This window comes from Perognathus longimembris, chromosome 13 (genome assembly GCF_023159225.1).
Source record: "Perognathus longimembris pacificus isolate PPM17 chromosome 13, ASM2315922v1, whole genome shotgun sequence".
In the NCBI taxonomy this organism is placed as follows: Eukaryota; Metazoa; Chordata; class Mammalia; order Rodentia; family Heteromyidae; genus Perognathus; species Perognathus longimembris.
The window spans coordinates 28435204-28456034 of record NC_063173.1 but is presented as its reverse complement, the minus strand read 5'-3'; the positions used below and the strand labels follow the sequence as shown (position 1 = coordinate 28456034).

General features: G+C 35.8%; 1 protein-coding gene and 1 pseudogene across 1 annotated transcript; one reads left to right on the top strand and one right to left on the bottom strand.

Annotated features, from left to right (window-relative positions):
• The first annotated feature begins 1521 nt into the window (after positions 1 to 1521).
• LOC125362009 lies at positions 1522 to 2959 on the top strand (annotated as a pseudogene).
• Positions 2960 to 16486: 13527 nt separating this feature from the next.
• LOC125361429 (ferritin heavy chain-like) lies at positions 16487 to 17127 on the bottom strand. The gene has a single exon (XM_048359914.1). The coding sequence runs from the start codon at positions 17125 to 17127 to the stop codon at positions 16657 to 16659; it is 471 nt and encodes a 156-aa protein (XP_048215871.1). The 3' UTR covers positions 16487 to 16656.
• Between the last annotated feature and the right edge of the window lie 3704 nt (positions 17128 to 20831).

The window sequence follows — 20831 nt, the reverse complement described above, 5'->3', positions numbered from 1 at the left end:
TTTGTTTTCATATACCAAGACCTAAACTGTAGTGACTTAAATTTATTGATTATAATTTCCCATTTGAAGAAATTCCTCTCCAATTTTGTTGGCTTGGTGAATCTTCTGACTGCATTTCCAATACTATACAAAGATGATATCTGGATTTATTACAAACCACTAAAGGAAAAGGGACTTAGAAAAATTGTCTTTGTCTTCAGAGGAAGAAAGGACCGATAAGTCAATAAATCACCTCTAGAGGGAACTAATGTAAAATTTAAACCTGTAACTGAAACACAATGATAACTAACACTTTTACATTTTTGAATGTTGCTTTTGCATACATGAGAAACCATGTAATTCTCCCAAAAACACAAAATAAGAAAGATCATTGAATGGCTAGTGGTAACTTCTAGCCATAACCAAAGTTAGTCAAATAGGATTTGAACCTACTTGTGTCTGATATTGTCTCGGTTAAAAATAAGCTAGAAAAGAAAAAGGATGAATCAAGGAGGGGGAAATTCCTAACGAGAGCTAAATATAAAATTGACTTTCTAAAACCTATTATCTATGATGGAGTATCTCTTATTCACCATCCTACTGAGGATTTCACAGGTGGACACATTATTTTGAGGAGTCGTATCACGATTGGGAGGGTCACACTGTAAATTGAAACAATACCAATGTTTAGAAGGGGTTACCTAGAGCAAGAGAACTTGGACAAAAGCAGATTCTGAGGAACAGTCAAGGTCTAAGGTGATAGCTACGAAAGTGTTGAACAATATAAAGTCCAATGGGTGAAGCAAGACAGAAAGGACACATTACACATTAAAGCTAGATATCTAGAAAGCCAATTACAGGTTACAATGGTCACTGTAGAAAAGAAAAGGAAAAGGAACACAGTTCAGAAGTAAGTTTATTGAGGTTCTTGTCCTGGCCTTCCATACTGATAGATGTTAAAGTGGTCTTAAAATGATATTAAAGTTCAGGTATAGTAACTAAATATTTTTTAGATCAATAATTTTTTACTTCTCTTTTGAGTATCATGGTCTCTTTTAAAAATGATTCTTGTGCAGAAACTCAATATATAAATGAATAAAAAGAAAACTGATCTTATTTAGGTACAGGTACAATTCAGATTTGTATACCAAAACCAAATCCAGTACTGTGCTCTTTGACATTCCTTGGAGACTTTTCCTGAATATTGGCGCTTGCATATATTAAAAATTATCCTTCTAATAATCTTTCTTCCAGGATGTTCTCATATCAAGTCAAATAATCAGAAAGCTATATATCTTGCCTTTTTAAAGTAGATCCCCACTATATTGCTGGGAAATGATTTAATATACTCACCATTTTAATCAATGACCAACTTAGAAACATTTCCTTATACTAATAGAAATTCAATTAAAATATTGCTCATTTTCTCCTAATAGATCACATCATGGGCATTATAACAAGCCTTAAAAATACTGAAACAAGCTCTCAGAATCTTGCTGCCGTTGTGTGCGGATCTCACTGCTCTGGCACACGGGGCACACTCCATCCTTTCAGCCCAGGATCCGCACAGAAAACAAACTTAACATATTTTCTTGCCCCGCACATAACTTGAGGCAAGCAAACAAAATTGAAATTAATTTTTAACCATGAGGGAAATCGTGCATATCCAGGCCGGTCAGTGTGGCAACCAGATCGGTGCCAAGTTCTGGAAGATTATCAGTGATGAACATGGCATCGACCCCAGTGGTGCCTACCACTGGGACAGCGACCTGTAGTTGGACCGCATCTCTGTCTACTACAATGAAGCCACAGGTGGCAAATATGTTTCTCGCGCTATATTGGTGGATCCAGAATCCGGAACCATGGACTCTGTTCCTCCAGGTCCCTTTGGCTAGATCTTCAGACCAGACAACATAGTTTTTGGTGAGTCGGAGGCAGGCAACAACTGGGCCAACGGCCATTGTACAGAGGCGGGGAGCTGGTTGAATCAGTCCTTGAAGTGGTGAGGAAGGAAGCCGAGAGCTGTGACTGCCTGCAAGGATTCCAGCTGACCCACTCCCTGGGTGGGGGCACAGGCTCCGGAATGGGCACCCTGCTCATCAGCAAGATCCGTGAAGAGTATCCTGAGCGCATCATGAACACCTTCAGTGTGGTACCCTCACCCAAAGTGTCTGACACCATGGTTGAGCCCTACAATGCCACCCTTTCTGTCCATCAGTTGGTAGAGAATACTGATGAGACCTACTGCACTGACAACAAGGCCCTTTACGACATCTGCTTCCGTACCCTCAAGCTGACTACACCAACCTACGGGGACCTCAACCACCTCATCTCTGCCAACATGAGAGGTGTCACCACCTGCCTCCGCTTCCCTGGCCAGCTCAATGCTGACCTCCGCAAGCTGGCAGTCAACATGGTGCCCTTCCCATGTCTCCACTTCTTCATGCCTAGCTTTGCCCCTCTCACTAGCCGTGGAAGCCAGCAATATGGGGCCCTCACTGTGCCTGAACTCACCCAACAAGTCTTCGATGCCAAGAATATGATGGCTGCCTGTGAACCATGTCATGGCCGGTACCTCACTGTGGCTGCTGTCTTCCGTGGCCGCATGTCTATGAAGGGGGTGGACGAGCAGATGCTCAATGTGCAGAACAAGAACAGCAGCTACTTCATGGAGTGGATCCCCAACAACGTGAAGATGGCCGTGTGTGACATCCTACCTCATGGCCTCAAGATGGCAGTCACTTTCATCGGCAACAGCACAGCCATCCAGGAGCTCTTCAAGCGCATCTCCGAGCAGTTTACTGCCATGTTCGGCAGAAAAACCTTCCTCCACTGGTACACAGGTGAGAGCATGGACGAGATGGAGTTCACCGAGCCCGAGAGCAACATGAATGACCTCGTCTCTGAGTATCAGCAGTACCAGGATGCCACCGCAGAAGAGGAAGAGGATTTCAGTAAGGAGGCTGAAGAGAAGGCCTAACGAAGAGATACCCGCCTCATCTCAGGCTTCTCAATTCCCTCAGCCTCCATCAGCTGCCCCCTTTCCTCTTCTTTCAGAATTTGTTTCTGCTGACTCTGTCTTGTTTCTCAGGGTATAGAACAGTGCCTGGCACATAGTAGGCACTCAATAAATATTTGTTTGTTGAATGTCTCCTCTCTTTTTCCACTTGGAAAACCTAGATTTCTGCCATTCTGGGTTGCTTTTAATTTCCTTCTGACACCCACGTCTGTCTAGCTGATATTTCTGTTTCTCAAAATAATTCTCAAGAAGCTGGGTCTCATCCAAGTCTCTAGAACTAACCAGGTGCTGAAATCATGGGTAGTAGCCTAGCATCCTAATCCCAAGTAAGAAGACAGGCAGAAGGGGTAGAAGTTTGCATGCTTCATTGCAAGGAGGGTGGGATTTTCCATTCTAGGACAGTTCAGGAAGGAAATCAAATGAGGTATTGTCAGCTTTAGAAGTTTAATGGTATTATCTCTGTTTGCAGTCTCAGCTGTCTTGAGCTTCCATCTGCTTTGGGGATATGCTTGCTCTGCTAAGTGGGATTCCCCTCGAACTTTGCCTCATGGAATACATTCCTTTCCTCTGACCACAGCAAGGGACCAGCCAGCCCTGTTCTCTAGAAACATCCCACCCTATTTTTCTTTAAAGAAAAGAAAATAATTCCGGACACTACCATCTTTGGTCACTGCCCTGGAGAGGCAACTAGACCCCATCTTTTTTGCAACATCTCTGCCTATTTCCTTTTCCCTCCTACCCTTGGTTTTGTTCTATCCTACACTTCAGGTTTCCATTTTGTGTTGAAATTACTGCTTTTTTTTCCATATTGAAAAATGACATTGCTCCAAGAGCCCCAAAAAAGTAATAAAGGGGAATTGAAAAAAAATACTGAAACAATCCCACAATAAATTCATATAGTTTATTGTATCATTATGGAGTAAAACTAGAAATCAACAGTTAAACAAAACTCAGAAAATAACACCAACACATGCTGATTACATAATACACTTTTGAACTGTCTGTCAATAGGTCACTGAAGAATTAAGGTGGGAAGGGGGGAATTAAAACCTTCCTAAAATGAAATAAAAGTGAAGATAACAGAAAGAGGTTTTAGAGAATAAATGAGTATGGGGACTTTGAAAACAATTATAAAAATTGAGGAGTTTATTCTGTAGCTGATGGCTCTTAAAGGAAATTAAACAAAGAACTATAATGATTAGAAATCCAATTTATGAAAGATTTCATTTCCATAACAGCTAAGAGACCAAGAGAAAGGGCATCTCCACCTCTTATGAGGTAGGAGAGCTGAATTTCAATCAAAATAGAAGATATTTTCTTGAAGCAAGGTTAAGATCTGTTTTCACTGTGTCAGTATGTGTGCAAATGTGTGTGTATGAACATATACACAATGAGCTTATATACAATAAAAATGTGAACCAAATAATAAATCCAGAAATGCCTAACACAAAAATGGTTAAGGGGAAATAAGATTTTTCTTTACACATAAGGATTTATGTTTACCTATCACAGTCTGTGCCTTGTCAATCAAACTTGTTCTTCAAAATACACTAACATGTGGAGATAAGCTTACTGTTTCTGATATACAGACAAGACCTAGTATGTACATACATTGGCGAATTCTAAACAATTCCCTCGCTTTGAAATGCAATTATACTCTTCTTAATGGAGAGAATGATCCATCTCCCTTGCCTGTTGTTACCGAAGAGAATCTCTAACCTTCTAACTACTCCTCAATCTTTACTTAATGGATATTCATTATGAGATTAACTTTCAGTCATGAAATGTGTTATTAAAAATGTAAATCAAAAAATGTAAATCAACATGATTGGAGCAAGCTACCTTCACAGTTTTAAAAGCATGAATGAAAAGCATCTTTAAAAAAAAAGATTAACCCAATTGTGATGATTCTTTCCAAGAAATGCTATAATAATTTATACGGTAAATTGATCTATCTGATCAAAGTCTTGCATAACAACCACATTTATCAGAAAGCAGTTCCTATGAAACAATTTGAGATATTTATCTTCCTGAGAATTTGCGGTGGCTGGGTGAAATCTGCAGCTTGAAAACCAAGGAAGACTCATTCATTCATCAGGATGCTCTCATCTATTAGTTCTCTGTCTGGACCACGGAGGTTCAGGGTAGGACTTCACGAATTTCAACGTTTGTACAATATTATGGGTTCAGTACATAGTCATAACATTGTTGTTATTGGCCATATTATTCAAGTCTTCTTTATCTTCACATTTTTTTTTTTACTGACAATATCTTTTATGGGGGTGGGCTTAAAATTGTTGTCTGTATTAGTATATTTTATCAATGGATCCTGATATCTCTTGTACTTTTTGCTGACTAAAGATGGTTGCTACCATTTATACATAGATATTCTTAGCTGTTTTATAATACTTCTGAATTGTTTTTGGCAGTTGTAAAGTGCCTGTTGTTGAAATAAGGATGTCTGTCCATTTTATTTTAATCTTTCTGGAACTCAGTTTCTGGTGTGTCCCTATGTATGATGATAGGTGTGTCTTTCTTTGGTAGCCAAACTGAAAATTTACTTTTAATAAGTGGCCTCAGCCTATTCACATGGACTGGTATGTAACAAATAATTGTCACATCTTTTTTTGTTTGTTTGTTTGTTTTTATTTTTTGTCAGTCCTGGGCCTTGAACTAAGGGCCTGAGCACTGTCCCTGCCTTCTTTTTGCTCAAGGCTAGCATTCTACCTCTTGATACACAGCACCACTTCTGGCCATTTTCTGTATATATTGGTGCTGAGGAATCAAACCCAGGACTTCATGTATATGAGGCCACTAGGCCATATTCTCAGCTGTCACATCGTTTTGAATTTTCGAGTTTAAGTATGTCAAATTTTACATAGCTAAGGTATCTACTAGATGATGCGTTAATCTATTAAATTCATTTAAATTGAAACAAAATCAGACTTGTGGACTCAAAATGATCTGGATTCATAAGGATGATGGAATCCCTTACCTTATGTGATGTATATGAAATTCTCATTTGCATTATTGTATGTAATAAAAATTAATAATTTATTTTTTCTCTGCAGTGTGGGAGGTTGAACCCCAGATGTTATGCATACTGAACAAGTATTCTATTTCTTAGCTATATCCTCACCCCACCCACTACCTGTCAGATGTGTTTTTTTTAAACCACTCTGCCCAATTCCTCAGTTCAATAATATAGCTAAGGTGCTTTATGCATAACTTCCTTACTGTTATCCCTCATTTTGCTGCTTTATTCATACAAACATAAACATGTAGTAGGTGTTCAGTCAATATTTGCCAAATTATATTAGTACATGAACAACTCAGAGGAAAGATCCCCTTGGAGGTGAGCTATATTTAATTGATTGATTGTATTATCTTTAGTTATTTAATTAACTATTTCTTATTATATTAAATTCTTTTCAATCAATCAGGTAAATTTATTGTCCAATTCATGTATGAAGTTATAGGTGGGAGCCTTCAGCTTTCTGGTGTGGGCAGAATGTAGACAAATTGTTTAAAATTATTACGTTTTAATACATATGCTTACTGTGGCAATTTTTATGAGCAAGCACCTACTAAGTGTCCAGCTATAAACCCAAATCACATTTTATTTGCAAATTCCTAAGGCATATTTTATTCAATAAATATAATTACCCCATTACCTCATTGCCCTAAGTGTGTGTGTGTGTGTGTGTGTGTGTGTGTGTGTGTGTGTGTGTGTGTGTGTATTCTCATCCTACTTGACATGCGATGCAGACCCCAGCCTCAACTCTGGGATTTTTCTACTAATGAAGTTGCTCTTTTTAATGAACCTTGAGAATTTGAAATAATGATGATTTATTAGCTCCATATAAAAACTTTGATACTGATACCATGCCACTGTAACTCTTGGCAGCTGTTTCTCCCCCCCCCCCCCCCCCCCCCCAGTTTTTGGTGTTCACCTTTTGTTTCCAGAAAGAAATATAGAGGTTTAAACTTTTATTTTGGATCATTAATTTCACTCAGTCATTGGATAGCAGAGTACTTAAAGCTTCCTCAGCAATACAGATCGACTAAGACTTTGCAAGTGCTTCAGCTGAGCGCATCTTATTCTAAGCTGAAGACTTTCATTAGAAATAGACTGCACTGCCCGTGGAAGATTTATGAGTGTGTGTGAATGAACCAAGAATGACAGATATGGTAATATGCGAAACTCTTACAAATGCATAGGGGAGAGACAATCACTTTGAAAGTGCTGTGAGGTATATTCTCAATTTAATTAAAATTAAGAAATGGACTATTGGGGTCTCTTCTAGTTGAATATTCCTATCAATAGTTGGTGGAATTATTAAACAAAGAAATGAACACTATAAAAGAGTTATTAATAAAAGTAAATGCTCCTTTATTGTCTAAAATAATAAAACACTGATTAATGTAAATAGGGAAATGCCTCAGTTTAAAAAAAATCTTATAGCCTTTCAGAATTTTTAGTACATACATGTCAGTCTATACAGTCTGTTTTAAGTGAAAGGGCTTATAATTATATATAATCTATTATATGTATTTTTCCTGTTTTACTGTTCAATAGAGGCAAGTTTTTCCTTACCTTTCAAGGAATTCTTTACAGCTAAGGGAATGAAAGGATTTCATGAGATTCCTTACCTTTCAAGTATGGGGGAATGGATGAATTTGTTTCTATTTACTGGGCAAGAGAGAGATTATCATTTTCCCAAATTTTCTGTCAGTCAGATTGAAGTATCTCAATCATATAAACAAATAAGTTATCATTGTGATGCTCCCCACGATCTTTGCTACTCAGAAAGCATATAGAAAGATCTCAACCCCAGGTCAGCCCAAGCTAAAACTGAAGCCCTATCTAAAAAACAGCAAAAGTGAAAGAGGCTGGAGGTGTGGCTTAGATGGAAGAGCACTTGCCTAGCAACTACAAGACTCAGTTCAAACTCCACTGCTGTAACAATAGGAAAACACAAATAAAAATGCCCTTCATCTTTTGGGTTTATTTTTATTTTATCCTACTTTTTATTATCTTTTAATAGTTTTACAAAGAAGTTGCAATTAAACAAAACAGTCTGAATACAATGCATCTTGGTAAATGCAACCCCATTTATCATTCTCCTCAATTCCACCCAAATTTATCTCTTCCCTGAATTTCCTTTTATACACAATATGCATTGAATTTTATGACTGAATTCTCCCCACTTTGTTCTCTTCATTCATTTCTATGTAAAATCCCACTTGGTTGTATAATTGTATTTACATTTTCTGGGATTCAATGTTATATTTCTGAGAGGATTTCATAAAACATTATAAAACATGTTTGTCTGTAGTTACTTTGTGATATCTTTATTTTTAATGTTATAAAGTTAATACTTGCCTTATAGTAAGATATGATTTTTTTCCTTCTTTCTATACTTTGGAAAAATTAATGAAGACATTTTTGCATTCCTCTTTAACTACCTGGAAGAACTTAACCAGGTAAGCCATTTCAATGTATGATTTACTGTGTTACTAATACACAACTAATTTTTTTGTTTGTTTTGTTTGTTTTGTTTGCCAGTCCTGGGGCTTGAACTCAGGACCTTAGCACTGTCCCTGGTTTCTTTTTGCTCAAGGCTAGCACTCTGTCAACTTGAGCCACAGCGCCTACTTCTGGCTTTTTCTGTGTATGTGGTACTGAGGAATCGAACCTTGGGCTTCCTGTGTAGAAAGCAAGCACACTTGTCAATGGACCATATTCCCAGCCCCCGCAACTAATGTTTTAAAGTACTACTTTCTTTTTTTCCCCCAGTTCTGGGACATGAACTCTGGGCCTGGATTCTGTCTCTGAGCTTCTTTTCTTCAAGGCTAGCACTCTACCACTTTAGCCACAACACCACTTCTGGTTTTTCTGTGATTAATTGGAGATAAGAGTTTTATAGACTTTCCTTCCTGGACTGGCTTTGAATGGCTATCCTCAGACTTCAGCCTCCTGAGAAGCTGTCATGAGTCACAGAATACAGCTCTATCATTATTATTTTTTCATTCAGTTATGGTAGGTATATTTGCTCTTTCCAATTTTCCATAAGTTATGGTTGCTTTTCCATGAGGGAATGTGTCCATTTCAACTAATCTATCTAGCTTGCTGACTTATAATAATATGCTTTACGATTGCTTCCTCCTGCCCTCCCCCTGCTTAAAGATTAATAGTGATACTTTCACCTTCATTCTTGTCTTAATAACTTGGACCTTCTCTAATTTTCTTTTCCTGGTCAGTTTAAGTTGATTAGTTTTGTTGATGTTTTATCACATAACTTATTTTTTAAAGTTTGATTACCTTTCTCTTCTCTATTTTCACTGATTTGAATTCTAAATTTAGCTTTTATTTCCACTGGCTTGTTCTAGTTTAATATTTTAAATCTAAAAAGATTGCTGGGCACCCATGGCTTATGCCTGCAATCCTAGAGGCTGAAATCTGAGGACCTGGTTCAAAGCGAACCCAGGCAGGGAAGTTTGTGAGATTCTTACCTCCAGTTGATCACAGAAAAATCCAGAAGTGGCTCTGTCCTTAAGTGGTAGAATGCTAGCTTTGAGATGAAGAGTTTAGGGACAGCATCCAGGCCCAGAGTCAAGCCCCATTCCTGACCCCCCAAAAAACCAACATATATACATATATGTATGTATATACATATATATGTATATACACATATGTGTATGTATATACACATATGTATGTATATACATATATGTATATATACATATATGTATGTATATATACATAAAGGTATATACACATATATGTACACATATCTACACATATGTACATATATGTATATACATATATGTACATTGTATATATGTATATATACATATATTATATTATATATTATATTATATTATTGTATATAATAGATACATATATTATATATTATATATATGATAGCATTTACTCTACTTACACAGGACAGTTTACTTAATCCTATTACCAAAACTAACATAGTTACATGATTCATATTATCACAAACATTCATTTTTCAGCTAAATTTTTGAACACATACTCCATAAAAATACATTCCTAGGTTTGAAATTTCCTGGAGAATATGTATAAAGGTTTAAATCGGTGTTGCTAAATCATCTTCTAGAATGATTACCTGAAAATCATACAACCTAACTAATTGGATAGAATCGTCTTTGTGCCATGTGGTCACAAGCATGATGGAAACTGGACTTCTAAACTAGACTTAGAATGTCCCTATCTTGTTATGTGTATGATGCAGAAATTCCTGCAGTTGTACTTCTTCACCTTCTGTACATGTAAAAAGTCTCAACACCAAATGCAAAGGACATCTTGTAATAATGTCAGAGCTGTGGCTCATTCCAGCTAACCTGCTGTGCGTTCATGCAGAGTGGAATCTGGACGCCCCATGCTTCGAATCCCTCATAACATACTCCTAGCAGCAGCTACCTCTTTTCTGTACCAGAGATACATGCTTTCACAACTTTGGTAGACATCCTATGGCTTCTACCTGCTGCTGGGAGATAAACATTTTGATGCCATCTTAAATCCTCTGCTGAGGAAGTGTCCTCAGATTAATGGAAAAGGCAGATTGTGGGTTAGCAGCCTGCCTGCCTGATATGTTGCTATCAAAGAGAAATCTGTAGTCCTCCAAAACTGTGTTTGGTATTTTGTTTCTTTTTTTATTTTTATTTTTATTTGGGGGGGGTCCAAGCAACAAAATCTCTTCCTATGTAATCCTCATCAATGAGAAAAATTTTAAGGACCTAAGTTTGTGGTGTATAGCCATTATAGCTTTTCTTTCAATGTAAAACTGAGAATGTAATGTAATCCCAGTATCACTTATCTGAAGTTCTTCAGGCAGAAATGTCCTCTTTTTTTTTTTTTTTCAGGGTTTTGGGGTTGTTTTTTTTGTTTTGTTTTGTTTTGGGTTTTTTGGTGCTTAGATGATTTGCACATACGTAATGAGTTATCTTAGAGAAAGAAATCAAGTCCTAACATGAAATATATTTAAGTTTGTTATCCACCATATGCACATGTGCTAAAGATAATTTCATAGTGTTTTAAATGAATCTGCATTTTGACTGAAACTCATTGCAAAGCACTCAAAGGAATTCAGATTTTGCAGCATTTTGAACTTTGGATTTTCAGACTAGGAGTGTTCAAACAAACAAACAAAAAGAACTCATTGATTATGTCACTGATGGCATCACAAATTGCTATTTCTTCTCGAGTGTTTTTTATGGGTTGGTTGCCATTTCAACATCTGAATGCATCAATATTGTCAATGACAAAGTATTGGAAACTGAGAACCACTGTCTTTCCCATGTCCTCCAACTGTTCTCTCTCCCTTCCATTCTACAATTGCAAATCATCTAGCATGCTCAGGTATTGCATCCAAGGTGACTTGGAAGAGCAGCAATGATACGTGCTTTAATGGAATAAACCAGAATGCAAGATATACATTTATACTTCCAGAGAGCATCTTTGCTTCCCGTCCCGAATCACAATATGAACATTTTGACCATGTTATGTCTGATTCCTATATGTTCAGGTGCCACAAAGAGTGTTTAAGTCTCCACTGCTCATAATTTACTATGAAATAAAAGTTTCTTTAAAAAATGTCCTGATGAGGGGCTGGGGATATGGCCTAGAGGCAAGAGTGCCTGCCTCATATACATGAGACCCTGGGTTCGATTCCCAAGCACCACATATACAGAAAATGGCCAGAAGTGGCGCTGTGGCTCAAGTGGCAGAGTGCTAGCCTTGAGCAAAAAGAAGCCAGGGACAGTGCTCAGGCCCTGAGTCCAAGCCCTAGGACTTGCCAAAAAAAAAAAAAAATGTCCTGATGAGAATAGTCAGTTGTTTATTGATATAATTTACATTCCCTTCTTGGACTATAAATTCCTGAAGAAAGCAATATAATTCTAAAAAGGATGAGAATTAAGTCTCCTAAAAAGGATGAGAATTAAGTCTCACTTTTTGTATGTTTCAAAGAAACTTTGGAAAATTATAGTAAATAAGGTCTATAAGTGTAAAGACTTTTTATAAAACTTACCTGAATGTGAGAATGTCATGTGTAAAGGTACAATCTCTGCAATGCTGCATATTTAGATTTCCATTTTGCCAAAACTCTATGTAATATTTACCTTAAGCTAATAACCTTATCTTTCTGTGTCTGTTTCCTGATACATTAAGAGGTATATCATCACCAACCTTTAGAACTCTTACAGATATGAAATGGTATAATTATTTAAAATTGTTAAGTGCTTCCTGGATGAACATTTTTGTATACAGCAGATGTTCAATAAAGACTCATAAAGTTACATAAGTGAGTAGTTATCTGAATAATAAATGGTAGTTTTCATTTTCACGTTGTGAAGAATAAGTGAAAAAGTATTGAGAGTACTATATTTGTATTTGAAACTTTCCTTCACTGAAATCTCATGAGCTGAGCATTTAAAGATCTTGTAAGATTTTTTCAGAAACACTGCTACACCTTACTGATTGGTTGAGATGAATTATTATAAAGATTTTGCCCGAACTATGCTCAAACTACACATAATCTGCTTGATCTCTGTTTTATAAGAAGTTAAGACTTAGGGGTATGAGCCATCACATGTAGAAAGAAAAAAATATTTTTGAAATTTCTTTTTATATCTTACTATTATTTCCATTATTATTATTATTATTATTGACCATGTTTGTTCAAAATTATATGTTACCCCTACAAATAAAGTAGGTTTAATGTAAAATATTTTTTGTTCATTATATATACCAGAACACTGAATTTATTCAGTGTTATCAAACAGTAAGTTTCTCCTCAATTCACTTTTTGTCTTCCTCTTCCTCCTATTTTCCAAAGCCTGGGGTGACTAACATTATACTCTCAATTTATATGAGTTCAGTTTGGCTTACATTCCACTTATAAAGTCAGATCATTCAGGGCCTGTCTTTCTTAATGCTTGACTTATTTCATGTAACATAATGTCTTCCTGGCCTATGTTGCAGTGACAGGATTCATTGCATTTTTATGGAGGAATAGGAATTCATTTTGTATGCATGCCTTATTTTCTTTACCCTTTTGTCTGTTGATGGATATTTATGTTGCAGTCTCACCCTGGCTGTGGTGAATAGTGATACAATATACATCGGAATTTGCATGTATTGATATGTGGCCTTTCTTTTTTCTGTAGATAACCAGTGGTACAATTGCTAGGTCTAAGTTAGCTGCATCTTCAGCCTTTCGGAAAATCTCCATACTGTTTTCCACAATGGGTGTACTAATTTACATTAATACTAACAGTTTGTCACAGTTTTCCTTTCTCCAGATTCTTCCTAGGATTCACTATTTTTTTCAGTAGTAGCCATTCTTATGAGAATAAGGTCTCATCTCATTGTGGCTAGTATTTAGATTTTTCAAATGGTTACTGATGTGAAACATTTTTCATACATTTGCTAGTCATTTATATGTCCTCTTTTGAAAAAATGTCTGTCCAAACCTTTACATAATTTATAAATTGGAGTATTGGGAGGTTTGGCTATTTAAATATTAGTTTTTTTCATATACTCTGGATATTAACTCCTTATCATATGTAATTTGCAAGTATCTTATCTCACAATGCAGTGCCTTTCTTTGTTCTGTTGGCTGTTTCCTTTGCTGTGAAAAAGTTTGGTTTTTAATTTGGCCGTGCCATATTTGTCAATTATTGGTTGTATTGCCTGTGCATTTGGGTCATATCCAAAATTTCACTGTCCATAACAAAATTCTGAGTCATTCCCAAACTTTTTGTCTTCTTCTTAGAATTTAAAGTCTTACATGTAAGGTTTAATATATTTGAAGTTTATTTTTCTGTGTAGTGATAGAAATTTTGTCACATTCATCTGCTTGTCAAGTTTTGCTTCCTCTTCTTTCACACATATTTCATAAAGAAGGCAAAGAAGAGATTAGCCTTTATTGCTTTCTAATTTTATGTTAAATACTTTTTATTCCTTATTTAGTTTTCACATTTACAAAGTCATATCATCTTAACAGAATAAAAGAATAAATAAATTGGAGAACATAACTTGCTCACAGTCATATATATATTTAACTCCTAAATCAGGATTAGATTCAAGATTAGTCTAAATATGAAATTCAGCATTAACCTAAGAGTATTTCTTTCTTTCTTTTGGTTCTCTTCTTAAGCTTCCTCTGGATCTTAAAATAGTGACATTATGATTATGAGGGATTTTTTGTCCCAAATCTCAGCAGTGCAATTTGACTAATATAAAGCCAAACCTTACACTGTCCCTTCTTCAGCTCCATAATGGATAAACAATGCCTCCCCCCCCCCACAGCTCCCATAATAGATGCAGAATTAGAGACAACATATTCACAATCTCAATTTCTCCCTCTCGGAATTGAGGATAATTTAAATAATTCTTTCAATCAAGCTTAGCTATATGAAGCTTTGTCTTAATATTTCTAAGTAATACAAACTTTTAGGGAAGCTTGAAATAACCAATGAATCAGTTAATAGTATTATTGTATTGAAATGCCTCCTCAAAGCAACATTTCCTAGCAAAGCCTAAGAGAAAAACTAACCACAACTGAAACCTGTGCCCAAACATTTACAAAGGATAATATATTTCATATTTTCAAAGGTTCCTACTTGTGGAAAACACAAAATTCGGTCCTTCACCACCTCTTAATCATGTTTCATCATGATAGGGATAGGTAACAGAGTGATCCCAATATGACATACAATAAATTTTTGCTAGATATTTTATTCAGTAATACGCTAAATTAAAACACACACACACACACACACACACACACACACACACACACACACACACGAATAGGGTTGGGGATTTAGGGTTGGGGAAGTATTCTTGCATAGCAAATGCAGGGCCCTGAGTTCACTTCTCAGCTATAAAAAGTAAGAAAGAAAAAGAAGAAAGGAAGGAACAAAAGAGGGGGAAAGGAATTTTTTTTATAAGTTTACTTCTGGGTAATCCAGATACAGAAAGTAAACCTAAAGCTAAGCATAAACAGTACATTCTGCAATAAGAATACATACCTAGAAAGAAGTTATTGCAGTATAAAACTTGTCCCAGAATAGATGAGTTTTGATGGCTGCATTTAGAATCATTTAACTATATGTCTTTCTGTGGCCTTCATGTCATGAGAGCTGAAAATTAATTTTTCTTGTTGTTTGTGTTCATTGCTTTTGCACAGAGGTCTTCCATTGCCTTTCTCTATTTTCTGTCATGCTGAAGATCAAAGGTTCTCACACAAGCTAAGCAAGCATTCTACCACTGAAATGCAACTCTAACTCTCTACTGCTTGTCTCTACAGGAATTCTGAAATATATTAATATTGCTGACTGTAGACTGATCAAACAAACAAAACCTACAATATCCTTAAGAAAAGCAGGGTTATGACAGGCTGGAGCAATCATACCTTGATAAAGCCTTACTAATCTGTCACAGGAAAAGATCAGCAGATGAATTTGAGGTCTAAATTTAATCATGTCTTCCAAGGTGGTAATTACTTGGAACTGGGGAAATAACAAGGCATAATTTGTTAGGGTTGATGAAGCTAGCAAGCCAAAGTGAGCAAACTGTTTAACAAGCAAGCTATTTGCCCAGTTGAGCAATCTATTGTGTTATAAAAATATTTGTACAGATGACCAAATTATTTCCTTAGGTACATTGATACATAGAAATATCCTAAAGCAACCAGCAAACTATTTATTAGTTTAAAATCATCTTAGAATGAGTAGTTAATTGTTTTGTCCAGCTTTTATTCCTGAACATTAATTAATATGTACAGGTAGTCTGTATGTAAAGGTAAGAAGGATTTTTGTTAGATGTGGATGAGAAAGGATCTGTGATAACTAAGGAAAACAGACAAAAATCACAAAGTGAAAAAGAATAAATTATTAACAGCAGGAGTAGTTAGGCTTTACTTAAGTAAAATAAATGGGAAATTTGGTAAGGTTTGAAATTTTGGCTAAATGGTAGAGGATAAGAAGTTGGAATTTTATCTTCTCACTCACAGGGACACTTTGAAGGTTTTAAATACGTTACTCCAGAAAACATTTGCATTGGGGTTTCAATTGTGGTCATTCTATTTTATTTTCTCTTTTCTTACTTTGCTGAGGTCTTGGTTTTTTAGTAGACATGCAATACAAAATATGATAGACTGCGATATTGTGGGTATGTTAATGTAAAACTCCATGCATTTCAATGATTGGGACAATGAGGAAAATTAGAACTATTCACCTTAGATCCAAAGGACAATTCAAAGTTTGATATAACATTATATAAGCTGTTTTGCTAAGATGCAAAACAAAAACCGTTATAATATACAATATTCTAGATTCTGGGGAGAGCAGATTGAAATTTCATTGTAATTCTAGAAATGTTTAAAGCATAGACTCTACTGGTTTTCAATATATTTCCTGAACTTGCATCTGTTGAAAATTTCTTTTCTTTCTTTCTTTTTTTTTTAGGTACCAAATTTCTTTATTTGAAGGAATGGTACAAATTAAAAGAACTTAGGATGCTCTGGTACAATTTATAGAAAAGGTAATGGTAACCCCAGCATGCATGCACTGCCTCGGTGAGGGGCAGTCACTGTGGCTTTGGGGGATCGGCCTGAGGCTTAGCTGTCACTGTTACTGTCTCCCAGAGTGTGCTTGTCCAAGAGATACTCCGCCATGCCAGATTCAGGGGCTCCCATCTTGTGTAAGTTGGTGACATGGTGGCCCAATTCCTTGTTGGATTTCACCTGCTCATTCAGGTAATGAGTCTCAATGAAGTCACACAAATGGGGGTCATTTTTGTCAGTGGCCAGTTTGTGTAGTTCCAGTAGTGACTGATTCACACTTTTTTCCAAGTGCAATGCACACTCCATTGCATTCAGCCTGTTTTCCCAGTCATCACGGTCTGGTTTCTTGATATCCTGCAGGAAGATGCGGCCACCTCGGTGGTTCTGCAGCTTCATCAGTTTCTCTGCATGTTCCCTTTCCTCATGAGATTGGTGAAGAAAATATTTGGCAAAGTTCTTCAAAGCCACATCATCTCGGTCAAAGTAGTAAGACATGGACAGATAGATGTAGGAAGAAAATTTCATTGATCTTAAATTTGGTCACTTTCTTCAGTATTGGTTCATGTTTGTTATAGATTAAAGGCAACTTGATATAATTATTAATTGATGAATAATGAATGCACATATTTATCAGTACAGTGTGGTAATTTCTACCCCAAATCAAATGTGATATTATAGGCTGATCTAATTAAAATATTGTCATTTCTATTTCCTTAAATATTATTTCTTTTTCCCTCAAACTTTTAATTTCTCTTCATTTTTAATGAAATAAACACTACATTTTTGGAAACTATACTCATCCTTCTATGGAATGTGGAACTTACCTCTCCTATTTAATATCCCTTATCTGACCTCTCCCTTCAAGCTATCTTCACCGTTCAAGCTTCTAGTCAGCCCTGCTGTATACTCTACTCTGGGATAACAGTAATTTTTTTTAACTGTGTTCCCATCAGTGTGAACATAATATACTGTCTTTTAATGACATAGTTAATTCCCTTCACCTAATACCCTAAACCTCCATTCATTTTGCTGCAGATGACAGGATTTTATCTCCTTTTACAGATGAGCAATCCAGTGGTAAAAATAATACAATTTGTCCTTTCATTCATCAGTGGATACTTCTCTTGATCTATTCTATTCACTATTGTGACCAGTGCTAAATGAACATGGGTGCAGGACTCTATGAAACACTGATTTCCTTTTTATTGTCCATGTGCCTGGTAGATAGCAAGTTAGCTGCATAATAATGACTGTGTTATTTTAATTTTTTTGAAGAGTATCCATTCCATTTTTTGAGAATGGCTCTATGGATTTACATTTCTTTTTTTTTTTTAGATTTTTTTTTTGGCCAGTCCTGGGCCTTGGACTCAGGGCCTGAGCACTGTCCCTGGCTTCTTCCCGCTCAAGGCTAGCACTCTGCCACTTGAGCCACAGCGCCGCTTCTGGCCATTTTCTGTATATGTGGTGCTGGGGAATCGAACCTAGGGCCTAGTGTATCCGAGGCAGGCACTCTTGCCACTAGGCTATATCCCCAGCCCCTGGATTTACATTTCTAACAACCAAGAGTGAATGAAGTTCCCCTTTCTCTGCATTCTTCCAAGATTGTGATTTTGGTCTTTTGGTCGTTTAAGTAAAAATTGTTCTCACTGGAGAACATATTCATTGTGATATTTGATTTGTGTTTTGTTTGTGAATAATAACATTGAATATTTTCATACATATGATTTGGAATTTGTATATCTTCCTTTGAGACTATATATGTGTTCGCATCTTCTTTTTATAGCTCCAACTATTTTCATTCATTAAATGACTATATCTTTCCCCTTAGCTCTTAAAACTGCCTGAGAGTTCCAATTTCTTTTTGGTGTGTCTAATGCATCTAGTGTAAAAGTGATGTACAGAGAGGTTATAGTTTCATAGTAAGGCAATACATATGCTCAATTCTTTCTGTCTAAATGTATTTATTGTCAGTTGTGTGTGTACAGACGGGTTACAGTTTCATATGTAAGGCAGTGAGTACATTTCTTATCAAGTTTGTTACCTCATCCCTCAGTTTTCTTCCCCTTCCCCATTACCCACCCCGCCCCATATGTAGAGTTGGTCTACAGCATATTGTCTTCTAACTATTGCTGTTCCATTGGTTCATGTTTTAAAAATTTGTCTCTTCATTTTGATGTTCTACCTCCCTTCTGTGGTTCCAATAAACATATATATATATATCATATATATATTACATATATTTATATATATGATACCAAAATCAGTTACACTGACATCAGGGGTAAAACCATGGGGAAGAAAGACAAAGAAAAAGGCATAATTTCACATGGTACATTGAAAATAACAACAATGATAAACCACTTATTTCTGTAACTTGTAGTTCATTTCACTTAGCATCATCTTAAGTGTTCATATGTACATAGCTATTGAACTATTGTGATCTTCTGCTAGAATTATCATACACATGTAGTAATTATTAACAGTGAGGGAAACCATAGAGTCTATGTTTCTTTGGGTCTGGCTCACTTTCACTTTTTCCAAGTCCTTCCATATCCTTATGAATGGGGTAATGTCATTCTTTCTGATAGAAGCATAGAAATCCATTGTGTATGTGTACCACATTTTCTTGACCCTCTCATCTACTGGGGGGGCACCTGGATTGGTTCCATATTTTAGCAATGGTGAATTGTGCTACAGTGAACATGCTTGTGTCTTAATGACATTTATCTAGCCATTCAGTTGCTGGTCTTCTTTGTATGTTAATACTTTATTAAGTGATTAGGATATAAATACTTTCTCCCTTTCCATAGGCTATCTCTTTTCTCTTGTTTGCTGTGTAAACCTTTATAATTTAAATATGTTTGCACATTTTGTCCATTATTTCTTATAATTTTGGGTCTTGCCTCTTAAAAATATGTTGTCCATTATCAATGTTTGTGTGTTTACTTGGTTTGGGTTTTTAAATTTTTTTTTCAATGTTCATATTCTCTCAGGTCTTAAACCCCAGTCTTTGATTTCTTTGTGTATGGTAAAGGATGGGGACATAATTCTATTCTTTAACATGTGAATATTCAGTTTTCCAAGTATTATTTATTGAAAAAAGTAGTTTTTCAAATGTAGCTTTTGTCAAAAATTAGTTGACTGTAAGTATGTGGGTTTTAATCCTCTGTTCTTTTTATTTGCCACATTTTATGGAAATATGGAACTTTTTTTTACTATAGCTTCATAGTATTTTTATGTATTAATGCTCTTTTCTGAGCCTAAAAAAATATAAAATGTTTGTGCAATCATCCATTCATGTAAATGTGACCTGTGGTACAGATCAGTCCATGAGCACTTTGGAAACATGACTTCTTGAAAATGAGTGAAACATACTTGGGATAAAGTAAGAATAAAATGAATGTTCTAAGAAATTAAGCATTAACTAAAACCTAGAACCTACTGCAGGAGAAAGTAGGGGAAACTGTATAATATCAGGGCACAAGGGCAAACTTCTGGGTGAAGTTCCATGAGCTCAGCAAATCAAAGAGAAAAATTGACAAATGGAGTTGCATCAATCTAGGAAGTTTCTGCACAGCAAAAAATATATCTAGTAATCTGAGAATACAGCCTACAGATAGGGAGATTTTTGCCAGCTATATGGCCAGCAATGGCCTAAAATCTAGACTACACAAAGCACTCACGGAACTGAACCCTCAAAGAATTAATAACACAATTCAATAAATGAGCAAATGAGCTAAATAGAGACTACCATCTTTTAAGTGGAACTTTCTCACAATGTTTCTATTAATTAATGTAACACATATTCAGAGTAAAATTACATATAAATATACATAAATATGAATCTATAGGAATACATGAATATAATTACTCATATAACTGTTACTTTTTCTTTAAAATGTACCTTCTGATTTTGTACTTAAAAATTAAAAAGAAAATCTCCACTATATATGTCTCTAAAGCATTTTTTCTCTTTTTTTTTTTTTTAGCAAATGTGGCTTAAAATTAAATAATTTAGCAAGGAATCGTTTAATTTTACTACCTGAAACCAATTTTCTATGTGCTCGGGAAAAATCTGAGATAGTGAGATTTTACTTTTGAGTAGATATTGAAAAGTGAGTATGTGAATTGGAAAAAAAATACTGAAGGCAAATGTTATGATGTGAGAACATAATATAGGCTATTTGAACAATGTACTTTCTTGTTGGTTTGCAGCATCTCAGAAGTAC